The sequence below is a fragment of the Heterodontus francisci genome, chromosome 2 (assembly GCF_036365525.1).
Source record: "Heterodontus francisci isolate sHetFra1 chromosome 2, sHetFra1.hap1, whole genome shotgun sequence".
NCBI lineage: Eukaryota > Metazoa > Chordata > Chondrichthyes > Heterodontiformes > Heterodontidae > Heterodontus > Heterodontus francisci.
The window spans coordinates 182,983,186-183,007,051 of record NC_090372.1 but is presented as its reverse complement, the minus strand read 5'-3'; the positions used below and the strand labels follow the sequence as shown (position 1 = coordinate 183,007,051).

The following is a 23,866-nucleotide window of genomic DNA, read 5'->3' as shown; positions in this document are numbered from 1 at the left end:
TGGCCTAACCAGCATTTTATACAATTCCAGCATTACATCCCTGCTTTTGTATTCTATACCTCCACTAATAAAGGAAAGCATTCCATATGCCCTCTTCACCACTTTATCTGCCCTCCAAGGTCTCTCACTTCCTCTACCCTCTCAATAGCCTCCACTTCTGATTCTATTCCACACATCACTGTGATGGAGATATCAAATAGGATGATGGATGGTACTTGAGAATTTTCCCTCACTCCTCTTTTGAGAGAGAGCTAGGCTTAGTGAGTCTCCCATCTACCCTTGGAGGTAGGTCTTGGAGCTGAACTACATATCCTGGATAAACTTCTAGTTTCACTTGTAACCCAAAACCTTTAGGCTTGTTCTTGAGAGCTGTGTGTAGCACAAGGGTGAAAGCTGTATGGAAACCAACTCCAGTATGTCCGCAACCCCTAACCAACATGCAGTCTTGCATAAACTCATAGCCTGCTCCATGCACTCCTAATGAGGCAGTTATTTTCTGATTAGATGCAGCCAATGTTGTGAAGATCCAAGGAACCAATGTTAGAGCCACTTATGTAAGTTAGATTCCTCAGGATCACGCTTGTGCTCTTGAATGACGAGGGCGGCATGACTCAAACTTAATATTTTTCCTCATCCTCTTTCCATAAAATTATTGGGTCATGGTGCTTTTATAATTATTTTCCTTTTAGTTATGCCTTGTGATGAAAATCTTAGAGTTATATTTACCTCTGCTTGAAGAATTTAGCAGAGTACGGTGTGTACTTCTTTGTTAAAATCAAGAAATGGAGGAAAATTTAGGCAAAACGGAAAACATGAGGGGTTCTCTATTCCCAGGTTAAGCTTCTGCAGGATATGAATGGATTACTAATAATGAATACACATGAGTTAATGAAAAAGACTTCAAAAAATTATAGCCTAAAACCTCTGCAGATCATTGTGAGTGGATGAATTGCACAGGTCCAGGATCTCATTACCACAAGCAGATGGGTAAATCAGAAAGAGTGGTCTCTGTTTTGCCTGTCTCTGAAATCTTTGTGTTTTGTTTCTCTCTGTCTCTCCACATCTGCCACCCACAGGAGTAAAAGGCACTGCAAGTACTTACAATTAGTTTTGCAATGAAACATGTAACCCACAAGCCAAATTTTAATTACCACTAGTTGATATCCCATTGCGTTTCTCACTGGAGGTAAGACCACGTCCAGTATTCAAGAAAAGCAGGTTAGAGAGTGATGGGTTAACTGAACCCAGGTAAGAGAGAGTTGACGGGGGTGGGTGGGAGAGAGAGGAGATGAGGGGAGGAGAGGGCGAGGAGGTAGTCAGGCAGGTGGGGACAATGGCGGACATGGAACACAAAAAGACAATAAAGGCATGTATGGCACGGGCTAGGGGCCATTTCTTCCAAGTGGCGGGAGAAGGGAGAGACAATAGAGGAGGGGAAAGGGAGGGTGAGCAGGGAGCAGAAGGGCCACGCATTAAGTGTCACTGGGTCAGGGCCAATTGTCTTCTCAGCTGGAGGGGGCAGCTGACCTGCGCCAAGACCCAATTCCATTTCTGTGTGGTGGGGGAGAACATTTTTCTTCTTTTCTGGCAGGGAGAAATGTTGCTGAGGTTTTCTGGTCAGGGTGGGCAATGGTGATGAGTTACTACTGGGTGTGGGGCTGGAAGAGGCATGAATTGTTTCTTATTGGGTAGGCAGTGAGTTACTTTGCATGTGGCCAGAAAAAGACACAAATTTGTTCTAAAGTGCGTGGGGAGGGCAACCTCAGGTGCAAACTGCACATTTTCCATCTTCAACTGAGGACAAAGGATTAATCTCTGTGTCCCTACTCTGTATACGTCATTCCTATTAAAATACTTAAATGGAATTACATCACAGAAACAGGCCATTCGGCTCAACTGGTTTATGCCAGTGTTTAATGCTCCACATCAGGCTCATCCCGTCCTACTTCATCTCATCCTATCATCAAGTCCTTCTATTCTTCTGTCCCCCATGTACTTACCTAGCTTCTCCTTAAATGCATCTATACTATTTCCCCCCCCCCCCCCTCCCCACTCCACATGACAGCAAGTTGCACATTCTAACCACTCTCTCACACCAAATCCCATTCACTCATCACCCCTGTGCTCGTTGACCTACCTTGGCTCCTGGTTGAGCAAGGCCTTGATTTTAAAGTTCGCATCCTTGTTTTCAAATCCCTCCATGGCCTCACCCCTCCTATCTCTGTAATCCCCTCCAGCCCCACAACCCTCCAAAATATCTGTGCTCGTCTGTTTCTGGCCTCTTGAGCATTCCCAATTTTAATTGCTTCATCATTGGTGGCTGTTTCTTCAGCTGCCAGGGCCCTAAACTCTGGAAATCCCTGCCTAAACTTCTCTGCCTCTCTACCTCACCTTCCTCCTTTAAGACACTCCTTAAAACCTACCTTTTTGACCAAGCGGTTGGTCACTGTCCCAATATCTCCTTACATGGCTCGGTGTCAATACAACTTGTTATTGTTGCTAAAGAGATTTCTCCTCAATGTCTTATTGGATTTAACAATGACTATCTTGTATTTATGACCACTAGCTTTGGATTCACACACAAATGGAAACTTTTTATTAAGACTACCCTATCAAACCCATTCATAATTTTACTGTTAGGTCACCTCTCAGCCTATGGAAAAGAGCCCCAACCTGTTCAGTCTTTCCTGATCATTATAACCTCTTAGTCCTGGTATGATCCTCATCTATCTTTTTTGTGCCTCTTCTAGTAGGGGATATAGAGCTATCATTTCCAGAATTAAGGTTTAGAAAACTGATGGATAGTTAGGAAAGGTAGGCAGGATAGATTAATAGTCTTCTCCTGCCCAAAACATTGCAACATTACCATCATTTCAATGGCTTAAACCCTTTTACTCATTCAGAAACATTCCTGTTAATATTGCTCTTTCCATGCATGTTCCAGGGTATGTACTTGCATGTGAAAGTAGTTCTTTTGCAGTATGTGAACCATGGCCTGGAAAACCCTGAGATTTGACAAGGTTCAAAAAGAAGCCTTTGTAGTAAATGTGTTTCAGATTGGGCAGGATGGGAACCATGTGAGAAGTAATTGCAAAATAACTATTAAAAAAAAACTGTTAGCAACAATTTCTGAATAAAAACTTGCGTCAGACTTATTAAATCTAGAGGAAAATGCTTCATAAGAATTGTAAATTACATTTGGCATTTGCGCATTGATTTATTTGGAAAACGTAAGCAAGTAATCAATGAATTCCACATTTATAAAATTGCCAGTGACTAGATTGATTTTTCTTTTACTTGAACGGGGTAATTGTAGAATATGAAACATCCAGCTAAGTACTCAGAATCCCAGCTGATATGCATCATTTTCATAGTTACCAGTAGAACAGCTGGTAGTTGTAATGCTTTGGAACAGCTTCCTGTGTGAAACCTTGCCCAGAAGTAAAAATTTCCCTGTTCCAGTAACAATCTAAAGACAGACTAAAGTTTGCATTAGGGATGCCAATGGGATAGAAATTTTTAGGTTGAGAGAGGGAACAACACAGGCAAGGGATAGGGGATTGGGAATTTGGAGCGGAAACTGAATCTGTAGAGGTTCCTCCATGAAATCCCAAATGTTGGGGTGGGCTGTGTTATCGGGAGCCCTGGGCTACCCCGGGAATTCCACCCAGTAGGCAAATTTTAGGCCAAGCAAATTCCTTGCCTGCTGAAGGAAACTATAGGCTCCATACGGGGCTTCCATTGGTCCCAAACATGTCACTGCTCCAACAATAATTCCTTCCAAGTGGAAACCCTGGGCTGAATTTTCCAGGCCCTTTGGGGATGAGCTATAAGGTGGGAAAGCTGGCAAAATGGCAGGGGAAGGCCTCAGGAGGGGAGCCTGTCCTCCCGCCGCCATGCTGTATTGCCAGTGACGGGAAAGTTGGTGGCTCAGATGCCTACAGGGAGGCCAATTGAGCCACTTCAGTGGCCAATTAAGGACCATTTTCTGCCTCTGTGGGCATTTTGCTTGTGTTGGGTGGGCCTGCTGCCACATGGGGCGACCACCCAGTGAAACGTGCGTCCTCCCAATGGGTTCCTGAGGGGGTGGGGGGCCTCCTTTATGGCCACTCCATGGTCCACAGAAGGGCCTCCCACTGGCACAGCTGCTGTCATGGCAATGGTGCCGCTGGTGCTCAGCAACCTCCCCCCACACCCCCATCCCCACCCAACGATTACTGAGGCCTGCCTGCCTGGCCCCAGCATCCCAAACCTAACTTACCTTTCTTTGAGGGTGCTCAGCATGTGAGGCACCCTCTCCCTGGAGCTGCAGCCTCAGCAATTGTCACCACTAGCCATCCTGGATCCCAGCAATTTTCAGGGCCAGTGAGTTTACATTGGCGATTAAAGGGTGGATTTATGCAGCTGTCTCCAATGCCAGTGTAAAGGGGATTGGAATAAACCCTCTCATTGCTTCTTATTTCAATATTCTCTTCTTCCAGGATGCAGTTTCCTGGGTAATAAAATCATAGATGCATCTTTTATCGGCCACTCCCGGTCCAGAACACTCCCTGGGGTTTACATCATTACATCTGTCTAATTGTGCTGACACTTATTGTAGGGATTAGCTTCCTCGGTATTGCTTTCAAATCCACATCTTTTATAGTTGATTCCTAATTTATAGTTGTTGGGACTGGTTTATGGAACCCCTGAGGAACCCCTGAGACACATGAGCTGAGAGCCACAGTGGTGTCTTGGATTGACACCATGCACTGTCTGACAGTGGGTTAAGGCTGTCACTCCTAATTGCAGTCTCTTAACTTGATATTACAGGGCATATTATTCAACACGTGTAGGAATTAAAACCAGATCTGCTGTGTGCACTGGTGCTCAAGGCATCCTGACAAAAGAAGGAGCACAGGACGAGATATACAATCTGTAGTAAGGCTAATGTCGCCCTGAGCTAAAATCCTCCCACCCCCTCATTTCCTCCCAGTTCTCCTGAAGGCAGTGATTCATGCTGTGGTATGGTTCCATAGGTCCCAGTCATTGTCTGATAACCTGCCTAAGTAGCTATTATTTGCATGTGAACTTCGCATGTCACCATAACAAGCATCATAGCCAATTTATCTAGAATCAGTCTCTTTTAATATCCTTGAAAACAATACTTCCTGGAATTAAGGAACCATTAACATTCATAAAGGAACTGTCAGTCAACTACAAACTGAGCTAAGCACAAAATCTGTACATGTGTGAGAGTTGCGTGTTAGGCTTTCTCTGCAGCCTGTTATGACAGAATCTATAATGATAAACTTATCAATGTTGTGTCAGGATAGGTTTGTGGCTATAGTGGGCAGTTAAATTCCCACTGCATAATACCTGAGTTTTAAAGGGTGGCCATCAAACCAAAACCTAGACATTTCATTCATCTCTTGGTCACCTATTCTGACATTTCCACCTTGGTTCTATACCTATTCCTTGCATCTATTTGTTTCACCCCTCTGTAAATTATCTTGGAATGCTTTTTTATGTTAAAAGCACTTGTTAAAGCAATTTGGTCTCTGACAATTGTGCAACAATGATTGGACCTCTAATGAAGCAGCAATGAATAGGTTTCATTGGTAGTCATCATGAGGTTATGGAATTGTATCTTCTGACACAATATATTGGCACATGCTTGTATTTTAATATAATTGCATATTCTTAGCTGTGTATGAGAATATAATGATTGAGGAGAAATTAAATAGAAATATATGGTATCAAATCGCTAAATGATGCAAATAGGCTGATAATATAAAATCATCCCAATCAACAGAACCTCAGCTACTTTAGCCGAGCTATTTTAAATGGAAACAAATCTGATGATTATGGTAATATCCCCAGCCCTGTGCATACACCGTCTTTCAATAAAAGTTGCAGACAATCAATGCTACATACTGCCTGAAGAAATCTTGTCAGATGTAGCCCAAGAGTGTAATAAAGCCAAATAGTTACGACATATATGCTGCTAGTAGTGGTATAGGATTTCCCCACAGACTGTTGCAATAGCCTCAAATGTATAATAATGCCAGGAGGAGCAGGTTACTGGTTAGTCTAGCAGTTTTCCTGACAGTGTTATCCTGGTGTTGTTTACAGAAATTATATTTCTCACAGCCTGGGGATGGCTCTGTTTGGAACCTTAATTTAGTACAAGCTCTGACAATGAAAACAAGATTGCATTCATTACAAGCATGCAGAATTCCCACTCTTTGATTTGTTCTGTAGCCCTCACTGTTAGTGTGTGGGATGCCTTATCAGTGATACCATGCATATGTAGTGCATAGAAAAGATAAACTGTACTGAACATTTTACGAAAATGTTGTTAAGATAGTCAAAGCCATTTACTGAGTCGGTAACTAATAAGCAAGAAGAGAAAGTTGACTTTGTGAGATAGTGTAACATGGTTGGTAGCGAGTTGGCAGTCCATTTTACATCATGCTCAATTTGAAATTGAGTATTTTAGTGGGAGATCTTAGCCCTTTTAAAAGAAATAGGTTAATGACTCCATCAAAATACTGGGCAAAGGAATGTCACATGAATGTCTCATATGAACATGCTGAACCATCATGTGCTAGTTTTGCAAACAGCAATTTCTATGCTTCACTGTTTCTGCTGTGGCATTTACCATCTGCTTTAAATGCACATAGCCAATTTAGGGCAGTAACGTGAGCACAATCTTACACATTACCAATCCTCATTATTGTTCCGCTTTCCCTCAGTAGTTCAACTTGCTTTACAACAAAATGTACTTTCCATACTCGGTTTGCTTGATAATCCCAAAACCCAAGCAAGAAATTATAGCGACTTTCATTTAAATTGAGTGCCACTGAGGAATCTTTAATCTAAATCTTTTTTACTGGAAAAAAGAGGGGAGGATTAGAATTCAAAGAGACTGTAAAGTATTTTAATAAACTTTCAGGCAGTGCTTTTCAAGCAGAACAGTACGTGACCAGAACTATCAGTGTTTGTTTTTCTACAGCCCTGAATTTCCAAGACAGCTTTGTTCTTTCAGCCTGTCTTTGGCAGCCTTCAGCTCGTAGCTCTGATGTGACATAGCTTCTCTTGGGTCTTAAGAGTTACCTGCATCATGTGTGCTAATGTTGCCCTTTTCAATGGACCTTACTTTTAATCTTGCAGGCCAGGAAGAATCCTCCAAAACTCCAAAAACCTTTTAAGGTCCCTTCTTTAAAGTTTACAAAATAAAACAGTAATTTCATCACTTTTGTGTCCATACTATCTATCTGGAAAATCATATTATCGAAAAACATCATCCACAAAAGCATTGCATTGTAGTTTATGTGTCAGCCTCTAGTGTTCAATGCTTCTAGGTTTTCTCATTTCTAATTCCTGACACATTCTTGTTTATGTGTCTCTTTGTAATTCTGTGAGAAGTTCTGGAAATAAATGGTTATTTCTTGGGTATTGAGTGATTTATTTCCCCTTACGCTGTTAACTATTTTCTTCCTTCCACCATTATTATCTTTCCTCCTCTTGCAGATGCTCTGGATTATGTACCATTTCCCGCCCATGAGGAGGGTGGGGGCAGGTGATTTGCTCTCAGTCTTCTGTCAGTGTCACTTTGGAACAGTCTGCTGATGTGCACATTAGAGAGGCCCCAGATTTTGTTTCTTTCTAAGTGGGGATGTGCCTTACCTAAACTGAGCCACTCCCCACTGATGACCAGAGAGGTTGGTGTCTGAGGGAACTTGAACCTAAACTCACACCCTGCTGTGCCATTGATACACCAACACAATACACCATCTCTACCCATAGGTTTCGCCTATACTTACAGTGTGTAAAGATCAAATGGGTTAATTTTCTTGGAGTTTCTCCCACTCCGCCATCATAACTTCAATGGTAACTCCTATTACACATGACAAAACAAGAGAAGCTTCAAGCAAATTCCCAGCGTAAGACTCATTGTATAATCTCCTTCTCTAAATTATTATTTCCTAGGACTTCAAAACTGTGCAGCCGCTTACTTTTCTTGGTGTGCCTTCCCTGCTACAATCTGCAGTCTTTCAAAAGACAAGCTTGGTATCAGCTCACAAATACTTCTTCATACCTCTTCTCCCTTATTCTTTTCAACTTTGCTGATGCTGTCTTAATGGTTCTTGACTTTTACCCAATCTTTCTCAATATAAAAAATAGGTTCTGATCTTTATATGCATGTGCATTAAGGCTATTTTGATCAGTTCAATTATTCATCCTAGATGATGTTGCTCCATTAAGAATCAATTAATAAAGACTGAACAAGTTGGGGCTTTTTTGTCTAGAAAAGGGAAGACTGAAGGGTGACCTGATGGAGGTTTTTAAGATTATGAAAGGTTTTGTTAGGGTAGATGGAGAGAAGATGTTTCCACTTGCGGGCAAGACCGGAATAAGAGGCTATAAAGATGGTCATTAATAAATCCAGTAGGGAATTCAGGAGAAACTTCTTTTCTCAGAGAGTGGTTTGAATGTAGAGCTTGCTACCACAAGGAGTAGTTGAGGTGAATAGCATAGGTGCATTAAAGGATAAACTAGATAAGTATATGAAAGAGAAAAGGTCAGAAGGATTGGTTGATGGGGTGAGATGAAGTGGGGTGTAAAGAGACTCGCATGGAGCATAAACAATAGCATGGACCTCTTGGGGTGAATGGCCTGTTTCTGTGCTGTCACTGCTTTGAAATACTTTGCAATGCGATAATTAAAAAACGATTGTTAACCGTACAAATGGAAGTTGTTATTGACTGTATAACTGCTCTCACCTGCCCACCCACCCCACAAAGAAAGCTCACAAGAATAATTCAGAACCTGAATGCAGCTTTGTTCATGTGTTTTTCTCTCTCTGTTTCAGTTGGTCTTCATATAGGACGCTTCTGTGGGCAGGTCGCTCCTGAACGTATTCAGTCACTCACGGGCATTCTGTCTTTGACGCTGCACACAGATACTGCGATCGCTAGGGATGGTTTCTCTGCTAACTATTCCATTGTCCAGAAGAATTTATCAGAAAGTGAGTAGAAATTGCTTTATTAACATGAACAGTTTTGGATGGACACTGAGCATGAAAGTGTCACTACCTTGATATGCTGAGTAAAAAATACCAGGCGAAAGTGCTACTGGCATTTCAGTGATGCTGAGAGAGGTGCAGCCAGTCAAGGATGAATGAAACATGGGAACTTTACTCCGGGTAAATAAGGCACTATATAGATGCAAGTTCTTGTTTTTGTTGTTGTTGAATACAAGATTGGGCTTGATTTTGGTGCCTCCCGTCATAGCTGAATACTGCACTCAATAACCACTTAATTAGTGGAATCTGTGGAACAGTAGTCCAGTACAGGGACATGATCTTCAGGAGAGGAAGTGAGAAAATGGTAGAGAATTGTGGAGAAAAAACTAAAATGATAAATCTAATATAAGCAAGCTTGGCCAGTCTTCATGGCAATGTATGTTGAGAGCATTGCCTTATGAAGTGCAGAAAGTAAGAAAGGCTTTGTTTTAAAACGTATATTTTTAAAGGTTATTGCGTTTGAATATTCTTGGACTTAAAATTTCTTGTTAGATGTTTTAGAGTTTCTGCATTACTGAGGAAGTAGTATAAGAGAGATAGAGAGACTTTTTTTATTACTGATCTTTTCACCACTGTATTCAGGTTTATCAACTCGAGAGAAAAATTGGATATTGAATTGCAGGAAATTTGAGCCCACTGTGATGTGGACTACCGCATGTCCATTACCATGTGCTTGTCAGGGAAAGCCCATAGTGGGCATAGGGTAATTTTTTCCTTCTTGTGCTTGGCGTGTTTAGTCCTGATAAATAAAGAGCACACTTGCATTTATAATACATCTTATCACACCCTAGGAATAATGCAAACCAATTCAGAGCCAACAAATTAATTTTTAAAGACAGTATCCAGTCATTGTTGTTTTGTAGGAAAGCAGAGCAATTAATTTGAAAGCAGCAAGCTTCCACAAGTAGTGCATGAGATGAATAGCCAATTACTCTGTTTTTGGTGATAGTCATTGGCAGAGAAATGTTGGACTCTTTTTGTTTCCTGCATTGAAGTCTTTTACAGCTACCTGAATAGGCAGTCAGGACCTCAGTTAATGTCACATCGGAAATACACCACCTCTGGCAATATAAATTGCCTTGGCATAACGCCATGGGACGTTTTACCACATTAAAGATGCCTCTATGAGGGCAAGTTGTTGTTATTGCACTGCAGCTTCATGGTTCATTTGAGCAGTACCGTAACTGTCCACTGTTCCTGCTTTTGTCGTGCTGCTCTCCACCTAGTGTCCCAGGGGAGAATTGACAAAAAAGCCTCTTTAATGCAGGCCAGATTCAGCTAAGGCTGGGATTCAAAGTGGAATTTTCAGGCAAAACAGATGAAGTTTCAGATTCTGACAGTGTTAATTATGACCTTTATTGAACAAAAATCAAAGTGAAAGCTTTTAACACAGTCAACCAGGAAGGACTGCTTCTTTTCTGACTGCCAGTGACATAATGGATCATGTTGAAATGACAGAAATGGTGTAAGTTGTATAAACAGTTGTTTCTGATGTGCAAGTCCAAATGTCTGACAAGTCAGCTCTTTGAAATTATATGCAGTTGGGCATGACAGTTTAAATATGTACCTGGGGCTGTGTCATTCTCAATATTGTTAGTAAGTTTATATTACAACACCATGTGGAGGATTTTAACATTTATCCTTTAATTCATTTTGTTTGATTTCTTTGGTGCTTCTCTGATCAGAATAAAGAGATTGCTGGTTATTTTACTACATATGGCTACCGTGCACTGTGAACGCCATCTGTTTCTATCATTCCACTGTTCACTATAAAAATCTTTTTGTTTCAGTGTCGAAAGAGGCGCAGAAAAAAATCCTGATAATTGGCAATAAGAACAGGAAAGAATGTTTCTGGGGCAGTTTAACTTTAACATACAAAAGATTGGGAGACTAAAGCTGATGTTACTGCTGGCAATATTATGTGTGCCTAGTTTTCCACATAAAGCCGCAATATCCCTTTTCTAAAGAGGTGCTGTCAGTTCCAGAGATAATCTCAGAAATGCCAAAGCAGGCAATAATCTCTGTAAACAAAGATAGAGTTGATGTATGCATCAACAAAATACTTAAGTGAACATCTGGGCTTTATTTGTTATTTTTGAGGAAAATATTATCATACTTCTGAAAGGAATAAGAAGCATTTAAAAGAAAAATAACCTTATGGCTCAGTTGGTAACTAAACTGTCGAACTAACCCAGTGGGATTTGGGTTTAGTCTGCAGTATGTGTTAACTGAAATAAAAACAGAAAATGCTAGAAATACTGAACAGGTCTGGCAGCATCTGTGGAGAGGGTATGATCACACTACTGGGGGTATTCTATAGGCCTCCAAATAGTGAGAGAGAGATAGAGGAGCAAATCTGCAGGGAAATCACAGAGATGTGCAAGAACTATAGAGCTTAACATCTGTCATAAGGAAAATGTTAGAAGGTATTATTAAATTCGAAGTAATCAGGCAGAGTGAACATGGTTTTGTGAAAGGGAAATCATATTTAACCAATTTATTGGAGTTTTTTGAGGGAGTTACATGTGCTGTGGATAAAGGGGAACCAGTGGATGTACTGTACTTAGATTTCCAAAAGACATTTGATAAGGTGCCACATCAAAGGTTATTGCAGAAAATAAAAGCTCATGGTGTAGGGGGTAACAAATTGGCATGGATAGAAGATTGGCCAGCTAACAAGAAACAAAGAGTTGGCACAAATTAGTCATTTTCTGCTTGGCAAGATGTAATGAGTGGTTTGCCACAGGGATCAATGCTGGGGCCTCAACTTTTTACAATTTTTATAAATGACTTGGATGGAGGGACTGAAGGTATGCTTGCTGAATTTGCTGATGATGCAATGGAAGGTAGGAAAGTAAGTTGTGAAGAGGACATAAAGAGGCTACAAAGGGATATAGATAGGTTAAGTGAGCGGACAGAGATCTGGCAAATGGAGTATAATGTGGGAAAATGTGAAATTGCCCATTTTAGCAGGAAGAATAAAAAAGAAGCATATTATCTAAATGGTGAGAGATTGCAGAGCTCTGAGATGCAGAGGGATCTGGGCGTCCTAGTGCATGAATTGCAAAAAGTTAGTATGCAGGAAACCCAAAAATCTTCTAAAGTCGTAGAGTCATAGAGTCATTTACGGCATAGAAGGAGGGCATTCAGCTCATCAAGTCCCTGTGGAGCAATCCACTCAGTTCCACTCCCCCACTCAATCCCCGTAGCCTGCACATTTATTTCCTTCAAGTCCCCATCCATTTTTCTTTTGAAATCATTGATGGTCTAGGTGTTCCAGGTCATTACCACTTGCTGCATAAAAAATTCTTCCTCACATTCCCCCTGCATTTCTTGCCCAAAATATTCAATTTGTGTCCCCTAGTCCATGTACCATCAGTTAATGGGAACAGTATTTCCTTGTCTAACTTATCTAAGTCTGTCATAACCTTGTACACCTCTATCAAATCTCCACTCAATCTCCTTTGCTCCAGAGAGAACAACCCTAGCTTTTCCAATCTAACCTTAAAACTAAAATCCCCCATCCTTGGAACAATTCTGGCAAATCTCCTCTGCACCCAGTCAAGGACCCTCACATCCTTCCTAAAGTGTAGTGACCATAACTGGACACAATACTGTTGTTGGAGACTAACCAGAGCTTCATAAAATTCAGCATAGATTCTCTACTTCTGAACTCTATGCCTCTATTTATGAAGCCCTAGATCCCATATGCTTAGCTGACCACTCTCTCAATATGTCCTGCTAACTTCAAAGATCAATGCATATGCACACGCAGGTTGCTCTGTTCCTGCATACTTTTTAGAACTGCACCATTAAGTCTATATTGCCTCAAGAACGGATGTAAGGACATCCTTCTGCCAAAATGCATCACCTCACACTTGTCTGTATTAAATTCCATCTACCCATTCTGCTAGCATATCTATGTCCTGTTGCAGGCGGTTCATATCATCTTTACTGTTTGCAACTCCTCCAAGTTTGGTATCATCAGCAAATTTTGGCATCTACTCTGTATTCCAAGATCCAAGTCATTTACATATAACAAATAAAACAGTGGTGCTGGAACTGACCCTTGGGGAACACCACTGTCCACCTCCTCTACTCTGAAAAATAATCATTTACCACGACTCGCTGTTTTCTGTCCTTGAGCCAATTTTTTATCTAACGGCATGTAAATAGTAAGTGGGTAGTAAGAGGTGGGGTGGATCCTATTAGGGACAAAGAGGGTGATATATGCTTCGAGGTGCAGGACAAGGCTACAATATTTAATGAGTTTTGTATTGGTGTTTATTAAGGAAGAGGAATCTGACAAAATATTGGTAGACATGGAGATGTTAGAGGTAATGAATGGGGTGAAAATTGATAAGATTGAAATGGAAAGGCTGCCTATGCTTAGAGTGGATAAGTCACCTGGTCTGGATGGCTTGCATCCAAGCTGCAAAAGGAAATAGGAGTGGAGATAGCAGAAGGGCTTGCCATAATTTCCAAGCTTCCCTAGATACGGGGGAGGTGCCAAAGGATTGGAGAGTGGCAAATGTGACACCCTTATTCAAGAACGGATGTAAGGACATTCCTAGTAACTAGAGGCCAGTCAGTTTAACATCAGTGGGAAGGTGATAGCGTTGTGGTAATGTCACTGGACTAGTAATCCAGAGGCCCAGGCTAATGACCTGGTGACATGGGTTTAAATTCAATTAATGAACAAAAATCTGGAATTGAAAGCTAGTCACGGTAACGGTGTCATGCAACCATCATCGATTGTTGTAAAAACCCATCTGGTTCACTAACGTCCTTTAGGGAAGGAAATCTGCCGTCCTTACCTGGTCTGGCCTATATGTGACTCCAGATCACAGCAATGTGGTTGACTCTTAACTGCCCTCTGAAATGGCCTAGCAAGCCATTCAGTTGTCAAGGACAATTAGGGATGGTAACAAATGCTGGCCTTGCCAGCAACGCCCACATCCCATGGAAGAATTTAAAAAAGGCACTTGGAGAGGTTTGAATTAATTAAGGATTTGTAAAAGGCAGATTGTGCTTCACTAATCTAATTAAATTGTTTGATCAAGTAACAGAGAAGCTTGATGAGGGAAAGCAATGGATGTTGTCTATATGGATTTTATGGAAGTGTTTGACAAAGTACCACATAAAAAGCTCGTTAACAAAATTGAAGCTCATGGAATAGGAGGGTTAGGTTCAGCTTGGATTAAAAACATTGGCTTAAGGACAGAAAACAGTGAGTCATGGTAAAAGGTTGTTTTTCAGACCGGTGAACATTTCCCAAGATTCACTGCTTGGAGCATTGCTTTTTTGATATATATATATAGGACTTTGATATCGGAAAACAGAAGTAAAATTTCACAATTTGCCAATGATACAAATCTTGGAGGTGTGCCAGACAGTGACGAGGATACCAATCATCTGCAACGGGACATAGATAGGCTAGTAGAGTGGGCAGACAAGTGGCAGATGGAATTTAATACAGAGAAGTGTGAGGTGCTGCATTTTAGCTGAATGGATAGGGAAAGGCAATATCAACTTAATGGTGCAGTTCTAAAGCATGCACAGGACAGAGGGACCTGGGGGTACATGTGCATAGATCTTTAAAGGTGGCCGGACATATTAACAGAACATTGAGCAAAACATGTGGGATCTTGAGGTATTGAGTGCAAAAGCAGGGAAGTTACGCTAAACCTTTATAAAACTCTGGTTCGGCCCCAGCTAGAGTACTGTCCAGTTCTGGTCACCACACTATAGGAAGGATGAGGGTCCTTGAGAGCGTGTAAAGGAGATTTACTAGAATAGTTCCAGGGATGGTGGATTTTAGTTACAGAGTTAGGATGGAAAAGCTGGGGTTGTTCTCCTTGGGGAAAAGGAGATTGAGGGGAGCTTTGATAGAGGTGTACAAGATTATGACAGGTTTAAATAAGGTAGACAAAGAAAAACTGTTCCCATTAGCAGTTAGTACTTGGACACAGATTGAAGGTTTTGGGCAAGAGCTGCAGAGGGGGATATGAGGAAGAACTTTATTGCACAGCGAGTGGTAATAACCTGGAACTCGCAGCCTACGAGGGTGGTGGAAGCGGAATTGATGAATGATTTCAGAAGGAAACTAGATGGGCACTTGAGGAAAATAAACTTGCAGGGCTATGGAGATAGAATGGTGAAATTGAACTAATTGTATTGCTCTACAGGGAGTCAGCATGGACTCAATGGACTGAATGGCCTCCTTCTGTACTGTAATGACTCTATGGGCTGGATTTTGTAGTCCCACTGCCAGGAGTGGCAGTGGGCATCAAAAATGGCGGCCGTTACGCACGGGCCGCACGCTGCCAGGCCGCTGCAATCTTGAGCCCGGTAGCTCATTATCGTATGCAGGGCGGCCACCCCCCACAATCACGTGGCGGGGGCAGCCTCAGCAACGCCATGAACTGCGTCAACTGTATCTGTGCAGGCGCTGGTGCTGTTTTAAAGGGCTTCCAGCTCTGAGTAGAAACTGCAGAGTTTCCCCCATTCCACCTCCCACTGCACTAAAAATACATATTTGCCCGTCTCCCCACCCCAACCCATTACCCTACCAATGCAGAGTTGACCCCTTCTCCCCCCAAGTGCACTATGTGCAGAGGTCACCCGTTCTCCCCGACTACACTAAAAATGCAGAGATCCCCCCTTCCCCACCTCGGTGGCCCCAGCTTTCCCAGGAGAGAAAGCGAAGGCGTGTGAGTGCCCCTCTCACGTGGAAGATTCGGAACTGCAGGTAAGATTTCTGCGGATTAGATTTTAATTAATGCAAACAGCTAATTTAAATATGTAAAGTCGGGTGCCGTCGCAGAGCGGAGTTGGATCCACCACAGAGCCTCCCCGCCGTCGGGAAGATCGGGCCGGGTAATCCCGGCAGTGGATCCCGAGGCGGGCTGCTGCCGCTCCAATTTTCTTACAGGGCAACTCCCCCCCCCCCCCCCCAACACTGCCCCCCCCCCCCCACCACAGAGCCTTATGTTGGGAGAGGAACAAAATCCAGCCCAATGACTCTATGAAAGAGAAACAGAGTTAACGTTTCAGGTTGATGCCCTTTTGCCAGAACATGTGTTGACTGATCTCAGCTGGATCAGTAATAGTTGTGCTACAGTTGGCTTCTGTATGTCTGTGAGCTCGGGAAGGGAAAGTCATCCAAGGTCCCTGAAGAAGGGTCACTGATCTGAAACGTTAACTCTGCTTCTCTCTCCACAGATGCTGCCAGACCTGCTGAGTATTTCCAACATTTCTTGTTTTTATTTCAGATTTCCAACATCTGCAGTATTTTGCTTTTATTTATCCAAGGTTCCTGCTCTTGATCACTATCCAGAACTCCCAAAAATAATAACAACTTGCATTTAGACGTAATGTAGTAAAACAGCCCAAGGCACGTCACAGAGTGTAATCGACAAAAAAATGTAGACAATCCAAAGGAGGAGGCATTACGACAAAAGTTGGTCAAAGAGTTAAGCTTTAAGGAAACATCTTAAAAGAGGAGTGAGAGGTGGAGAGCTTTTAATACCAGAGCTTAGGGCCTAGCCAGCTGAAAGCATGGCTGCCAAAGGTAGGGTGAAAAAAGAAAAACTTGCATTTATATAGCACTTTTCACTACCACCCGACATTTCAAAGTGGTTTGCAGCCAATGAAGCACTTTGGAAATGTTAATCACTGTTGTAATGTAGAAAATTTGCGCACAGCAAACACCCACAAACAGCAATGTGATGATGACCAGATAAGCTGTTTTTGTGATGTGGATTAATTAAGGAAAGCCAACAGGGATTTGTTAAGGGCAAATTATGTTTAACTAATTTGCTTGGGTTATTGCTGAGGTAACAGAGAGGGTGGATGAGGGTACTAAGCTACTAAGTTACTAAGTTACTACAAAGCTACTAAGTATCATCACCTCATTCCATGACAATATGAAAGGCACAATTCAACATGGTGGCTCCTCATCAGAGCCCTTTCCTATCCTGAGTGGCGTGAAACAGGGCTGTGTTCTCACACCCACATTTTTTGGGATTTTCTTCTCCCTGCTGCTTTCACATGCGTTCAAGTCCTCTGAAGAAGGAATTTTCCTCCACACAAGATCAGGGGGCAGGTTGTTCAACCTTGCCCGTCTAAGAGTGAAGCCCAAAGTACGGAAAGTCCTCATCAGGGAACTCCTCTTTGCTGACGATGCTGCTTTAACATCTCACACTGAAGAGTGCCTGCAAAGTCTCATCGACAGGTTTGCGGCTGCCTGCAATGAATTTGGCCTAACCATCAGCCTCAAGAAAACGAACATCATGGGGCAGGACGTCAGAAATGCTCCATCCATCAATATTGGCGACCACGCTCTGGAAGTGGTTCAAGAGTTCACCTACCTAGGCTCAACTATCACCAGTAACCTGTCTCTAGATGCAGAAATCAACAAGCGCATGGGAAAGGCTTCCACTGCTATGTCCAGACTGGCCAAGAGAGTGTGGAAAATGGCGCACTGACACGGAACACAAACGTCCGAGTGTATCAGGCCTGTGTCCTCAGTACCTTGCTCTATGGCAGCGAGGCCTGGACAACGTATGTCAGCCAAGAGCGACGTCTCAATTCATTCCATCTTCACTGCCTGCGGAGAATACTTGGCATCAGGTGGCAGGACCGTATCTCCAACACAGAAGTCCTTGAGGCGGCCAACATCCCCAGTTTATACACACTACTGAGTCAGCGGCGCTTGAGATGGCTTGGCCATGTGAGCCGCATGGAAGATGGCAGGATCTCCAAAGACACATTGTACAGCGAGCTCGCCACTGGTATCAGACCCACCGGCTGTCCATGTCTCCGCTTTAAAGACGTCTGCAAACGCGACATGAAATCCTGTGACATTGATCACAAGTCGTGGGAGTCAGTTGCCAGCGTTCGCCAGAGCTGGCGGGCAGCCATAAAGTCGGGGCTAAAATGTGGCGAGTCGAAGAGACTTAGTAGTTGGCAGGAAAAAAGACAGAGGCTCAAGGGGAGAGCCAACTGTGCAACAGCCCCGACAAACAAATTTCTCTGCAGCACCTGTGGAAGAGCCCGTCACTCTGGAATTGGCCTTTATAGCCACTCCAGGCGCTGCTTCACAAACCACCGACCACCTTCAGGCGCGTATCCATTGTCTCTCGAGATAAGGAGGCCAAGGAAGGATGAGGGTAATACAGTTGATGTGGTGTGCATGGACTTCCAAAAGGTGTTTGATAAAGTGCCACATAACAGGCTTGTCAGCAAAGTTAGAGCCCATGGAATAAAAGAGATGGTAGCAGCATGGATACAAAATTGGCTGAGTGACAGGAAATAGAGTGTGAACGGTTGCTTTTTGGACTGGTTCCCCAGTGGTTGATTTTAGGACCCCTGTTTTTTGTGATATATATTAATGACCTAGACCTGGGTGTACAGGGCACAATTTGAAAATCTGCGGATGACACAAAACTTTGAAGTATTGTGAACTGTGAGAAGGGTAGTGATAAACTTCAAGAGGACATAGACAGGCTGGCGGAATGGGCGGTCAAGTGGCAGATGAAATTTAATGCAGAAAAGTGTGAATTGGTTCATTTTGGTAGGAAGAATGAGAAGAGGCAATATAAAATAGAGGGTAAAATTCTAAAGGGGATGCAGGAGCAGAGGCACCTGGGGGTATATGTGCAAAAATCATTGAATGTTGCAGGGCATGTTGAGAAAGCGGTTAATGAAGCATATATGATCCTGGGCTTTATAAATAGGGGCATCGAGTTCAAAAACAAAGAAGTTATGATAAACCTGTATAAAACACTGGTTCAGCCTCAACTGGAGTATTTTGTTCAGTTCCGGGCACCCCACTTACAGAAGGATTTGAAGGCATTAGAAAGGGTGCAGAAAAAAAAGGTCCACGAGAATGGGGTTCCAGGGCTGAGGAACTTCACTTACATGGATAGATTTTAGAAGCTGGGTCTGTTCTCCTTGGAGGAGAGAAGATTAAGAGGCGATTTGAAAGAGGTGTTCAAAATCCTGAGGAATCTGGACAGAGCAGATAGGGAGAAACTGTTCCCATTGGTCAATGGATCCAGAACCAGAGAACAACAATTTAAGGTGACCAGCAAAAGAAGCAACAGTGACATGAGGAAAAACTTTTTTATGCAGTGAGTTGTTAGGATCTGGAATGCTCCGCCTGAGAGTGTGGTGGAGGCAGATTCAATCGAGGCCTTCAAATGAGAACTGGATAATTATCTGAAGAGAAAAACTTTTCACAGCTACAGGGAAAAGGCGGGGGAGTGGGACTAGGTGAGTTGCTCTTGCAGATCGCTGGCAAGGCCATGTCGGGCCCAATGGCCTCCTTCTGTGCTGTAACCATTCTATGATTCTATGTTGATTGAGGGATAAATATTGGCCAGGACACCAGGGATAACTCCCCTGCTCTTCTTCAAAATTATACCATGGGATCTTTTACATCCACCCAAGCAGACAGATGGGGACTCGGTTTAACGTCTCATCCAAAGGACAGGACAGTACTCCACTGTGTTGTGTGATTGCCTTTAAGAATGATGACCTTTTAAGATCTTAGTATGCTAATGAGCCAAAAATCAGGATGCAATCATGTGACTTGGAGCCAGAGTCACTCTGGTACTGTAACAACAAGAGGCAAGTCCTTTAAATAGTTAGCTCTGTATTGTATAAAATTGTTAGCTGTAAATAAACCTGTTTGAGATCTGATCTCCACGCATCTCATTTATGTTGTATCAGACAACATAAAAAGCTTCTCATTACACACTGGAGTGTCAGCTTGATTTTCGTGCTCAAGCCCTGGAGTGGGACTATGAATTTGGAATCTTGTGATTTAGAGGAAAGAGTGCTACCAACTGAGCCACAAACAGTGGAAGATGCCTAAGAGGCCAGAGGTAGAGCATCGCAGAGTTGTCTGGGGTGTGGGGGGTTATAGGGCTGCACAGGGTTACAGATATTGGGATGAGTGAGGTCCTGGGTGCAATTGTACATGAGGAGGAAAATTCAAAAATTGGCTCCCGATCCAGCAATATATCAATGTAGGTCACCGAATGCAGGGGTGATGGTTGAATGGGATTTGGTCTGAGTTAGGATACTAACAGAAGGGTTTCGGATGAATTGAAGTTTTTGGAGGGTGCATAAGGTTGAAACTGGCCACTTGCTGGAAATTGTACATCAGGATGTTAGATGAGAAGAAGCTCAGCTGTGAAGCTTCTCATAAACAAACAGTCAGCCAAAACACATTGGCTCGGATTTTCCTCGGAGCTGCTCCAACAACGTTACTTTGCCGGAAGTGCGGAGGAAATCTTGCTATGGCATGCCAATGAGGTTACCATGGTGCTCCCGGTGAAGTAACACAGCAGAATGAGAGCAGCTCTGAGAGCTTTCATGGCCATTGTCTAGTCTCACAGATGAAGAATAGGTGCCAGGAGACAGTTCATACCTGTGGAATTTCACCTCTGTGCAAATCAGCACAATAAGAGGAATGGAGGAAACTGAGTCCAAAAAAATGAATTTCTTTCCATTTTTTACAGCAAATTTGAGTATAATAATATTTTTTAAAAACTATCTGCCTCAGAGATAAAATCATAGACAGACTGAAAGAGGCTATTCCTCCCCATCATACCAGTGTTGGCTCTTTGAAAGTGATATCCTATTAGGCCCATTTATAAGATGCGATGAAATATTTTATGTTGTTGTATTTTCTGTTTTTTTTTAACCAGACGTTCACTGTAATGAATCACTTGGCATGGAATCAGGCAAGATCCATGCAGATCAAATTTTGAGTTCCAGCAGTTATAATTTATACTGGTCCCCGGAAAGATCGAGACTAAATTACCCAGAAAACGCATGGACACCGTCTGAGGACTCCAGCAAAGAATGGATACAGGTAAACATAGTGACAAGAGTTCATTTTACTCAGAATGTCATTAGTAGGTTAAAGTCATTGTCCCTATTGTCATTCAAGAAGGCTTGTGACTGAATAGAATTTCCAGCTTTAGACTACAGAGTAAACTGCGTTTCTTTAATCTGAATATCAAACAAATCTTCTGAGCTAGTAATTTCCTACTATTGCAGTCACAAAATTCCTGATAAAGTTTCATTCTCAGTACATGCACTAACAGAACAATATATCTGTATGCTGTCATCAGTTCCATTTTTTAAAATCTGTTTTAACTAGTTAAAATTTGTGATCATTGTGTTGAGAAATGTCAATGCTGGCACATGGGCACCCACAGGCAGCATCAAGCGTTCCTAGGTCAGGTACTAATGGCACTACCTTGACTCTGCCCCAACAATGTGATGTTTGTATCATTTTCCATATCACCCCCTGGGAAGAGTTGCTCTGGGCACTATCAGTTGTGTGGTAGTAAACATAATCAAAAAGAACGTGTTACAGGTTCCATCACAATTTGGCTTTGTGGGGGTGATAGTGAATCAGCAGCCTGTTTTACACAGCCCTCAATTTCTTGAGTTCCGTTGACCTCAATTTTGTCATTTTACCATTTAACATAGAGAATTGTTTGAATCTTTAATTAATTATGAAATGACCACACTTCGAGAAAATGAGAAAATAGAAGTAGCCCACACAGAATTTAAAAATTACCATCTTGATTGGCAAACCTTTTAAGAATTTTTTGAGAAGAAACATACTTGGTAGATGGGATAATACAGTGAATGTAGTGTCCATGGACTTTAGGAAAGCTTTCGACAAGGACTTTATTAGGGAAGATCAAGGGGTATGGAATCACGGGGACAATAGCCAGCAGGATAAAAAAATGGTTGGAAGGGAAAAAATAGCAAGAAAGCAGGCTGTTTCCAGGATTAGTAGTTGAGGCAAAAATGTCTACATTCAAAATAGGTAGATGTATCATTAATGGAAAAGTAAATATAAATCGGATTATTTGCTGGTGTGAAGGATAAACACTGACACAAACTAGCTGGGCCAGATCACATGTTTGCATGTTGTAACTTAAAGGGCAAAATTATGTTGATGATTTTAAAAGGGGGCTATTGGCCTAACGGATTATTGGATTGCATATTGCGTCAGCTCTCATATCCACGTTTACACACACAATCTATGCAGAGAGAGAGAGGGAGAGAGACAATGTTGTTTTTGCTAAGCTACTTTTGAGTGATCCATTGTAGTAAACAGCAGGTGTAATGAGCTTGAGTCTGAGATGACATTAACAAGTTTTATTGTTTAAATTTGAATGTTATTATACATATATGACAAGCCACAGTTAGAGGATGAAAGATTGAAAGTTTTTTAAAATAACTTGTGCAGTAAAGAGTAATCCAAAATATGATAGGAGATAACATGATATTGTTCTGCCTTTGGTGTAGAACAGACATTAGTTCCACTCGGAATTTTCTTTCTGAAAATTCTTAAATTTGACCAAGTGAGTCTAACATGCTACTTGGAAGTCTGTAAGTATTATTATCACAGTGAGGTTGAAGTGCCACATTGGTTCTTCCAATCGTCTGCCATAACTTTGGCGCATAGTTATGGAAACTCAAGAAAAATGGGGTAGACACCATAGATGCCATTTTCCTAGGTTTCTGCAGCTTTAGTGCTGGTGTTACACTGGTCGATTGGGAGAACCCTTGAGAAAATTTACCTCCCAAAGTCTTTGAGCATCGTGAACCTTCTTTATAAAATAGGACACGATGGCACAGTGGGTGCTGGTGATTTCGTCACGTTAGTAATTGTACCCTGGCCTCAGTTTCAGCATAATATTCATTAAAATTATTTTTTTTTGGAAAAGGATTGGATCAATTCGCATTTCCGTTTGCCTCACGAACTCACTCTTGTGTTCAATGTGGCGGTATGGCAGTGAGGGTTTTGTAGAAGGCTGCTGCTCAGTGTTCCTGAAATTCAGCCTGTTCTGAATCTTCCCACTGGGGTGACAGCAGTCCTTTAAATCATTTTGCAACAGCTTTGGCATCATAAATGGTACAATTATCATAAATAGACTCTCTGTGGATAGATTGGTCATTTTTTTAAAAACTGTGCCAAATAATTTCACAGATAAAAGATAGATGTATTTTTATTTATACATAATCTCGAAGAATAAAAAAATCGTAATGGCTGTAATGTCACAGCCAGGCCTAATCCCCAGAACAAATCACCTGTCAGGGTAAGAGGTCCCACATCTGTTTTTAGTCTAAGGTCTAATTCTGCTTTTTGTATTGACTTTATAATTTAAAGCACCATTATTATTAATCCTATACTAGAGGCCCAAGGAAAGGGAAAAATGAAATTCATTACTAAATTGTTCTGTATTGATTTGGATTTAAGGCCATTTTTGGTGTGCCAGAAGATTATCATTTCTTTGCTATCAGCCATTTATGCAGCATTTTGTAAAACTGATTTTTTAATTTATGTCCTTTCCCACTTCTAATACATTCAAAGCATGTGGTTGTAGAACTGCATTTTCCAACTGCACCAACACGTTCTAAAGGGATACTACCTTTGTGAAAAAGTGTTTGCCAAACCTTTTAAAATTTGTTTACAAACACTCATGGATAATCACAGAATCATACAATGATAGAATGATTACAGCACAGAAGGAGGCCTTTTGGCCCATCGACTCCGTGCCAGCTCTCTGCAACAGAAACTCTGCTAGACCCTGTCCCCTGCTCTTTCTCCATAGCCCTGCAGGTGCTTATCCAATTCACTTTTGAAAGCCCCAATTGAATCTGCCTCTATCACCCTCTAAGCGAGTGCAATCCAGATCCCAACCATTTGCTGCATAAAAAAATGTTTCCTTTTGTCGCCTTTGGTTCGTTTGCCAG

General features: G+C 42.0%; 1 protein-coding gene across 4 annotated transcripts in view; it reads left to right on the top strand.

Moving 5' to 3' along the window:
- The window catches only part of nrp1a (neuropilin 1a), a 192,953-nt gene that overhangs the window by 95,356 nt on the left and 73,731 nt on the right, over positions 1-23,866 (top strand). For all 4 annotated transcript variants that reach the window (XM_068014658.1, XM_068014677.1, XM_068014647.1 and 1 more), the window contains 2 exons: positions 8,858-9,013; positions 20,791-20,957. In XM_068014658.1, the coding sequence (XP_067870759.1) occupies positions 8,858-9,013; positions 20,791-20,957 (323 nt within the window). The remainder of the gene's footprint in view (positions 1-8,857; positions 9,014-20,790; positions 20,958-23,866) is intronic.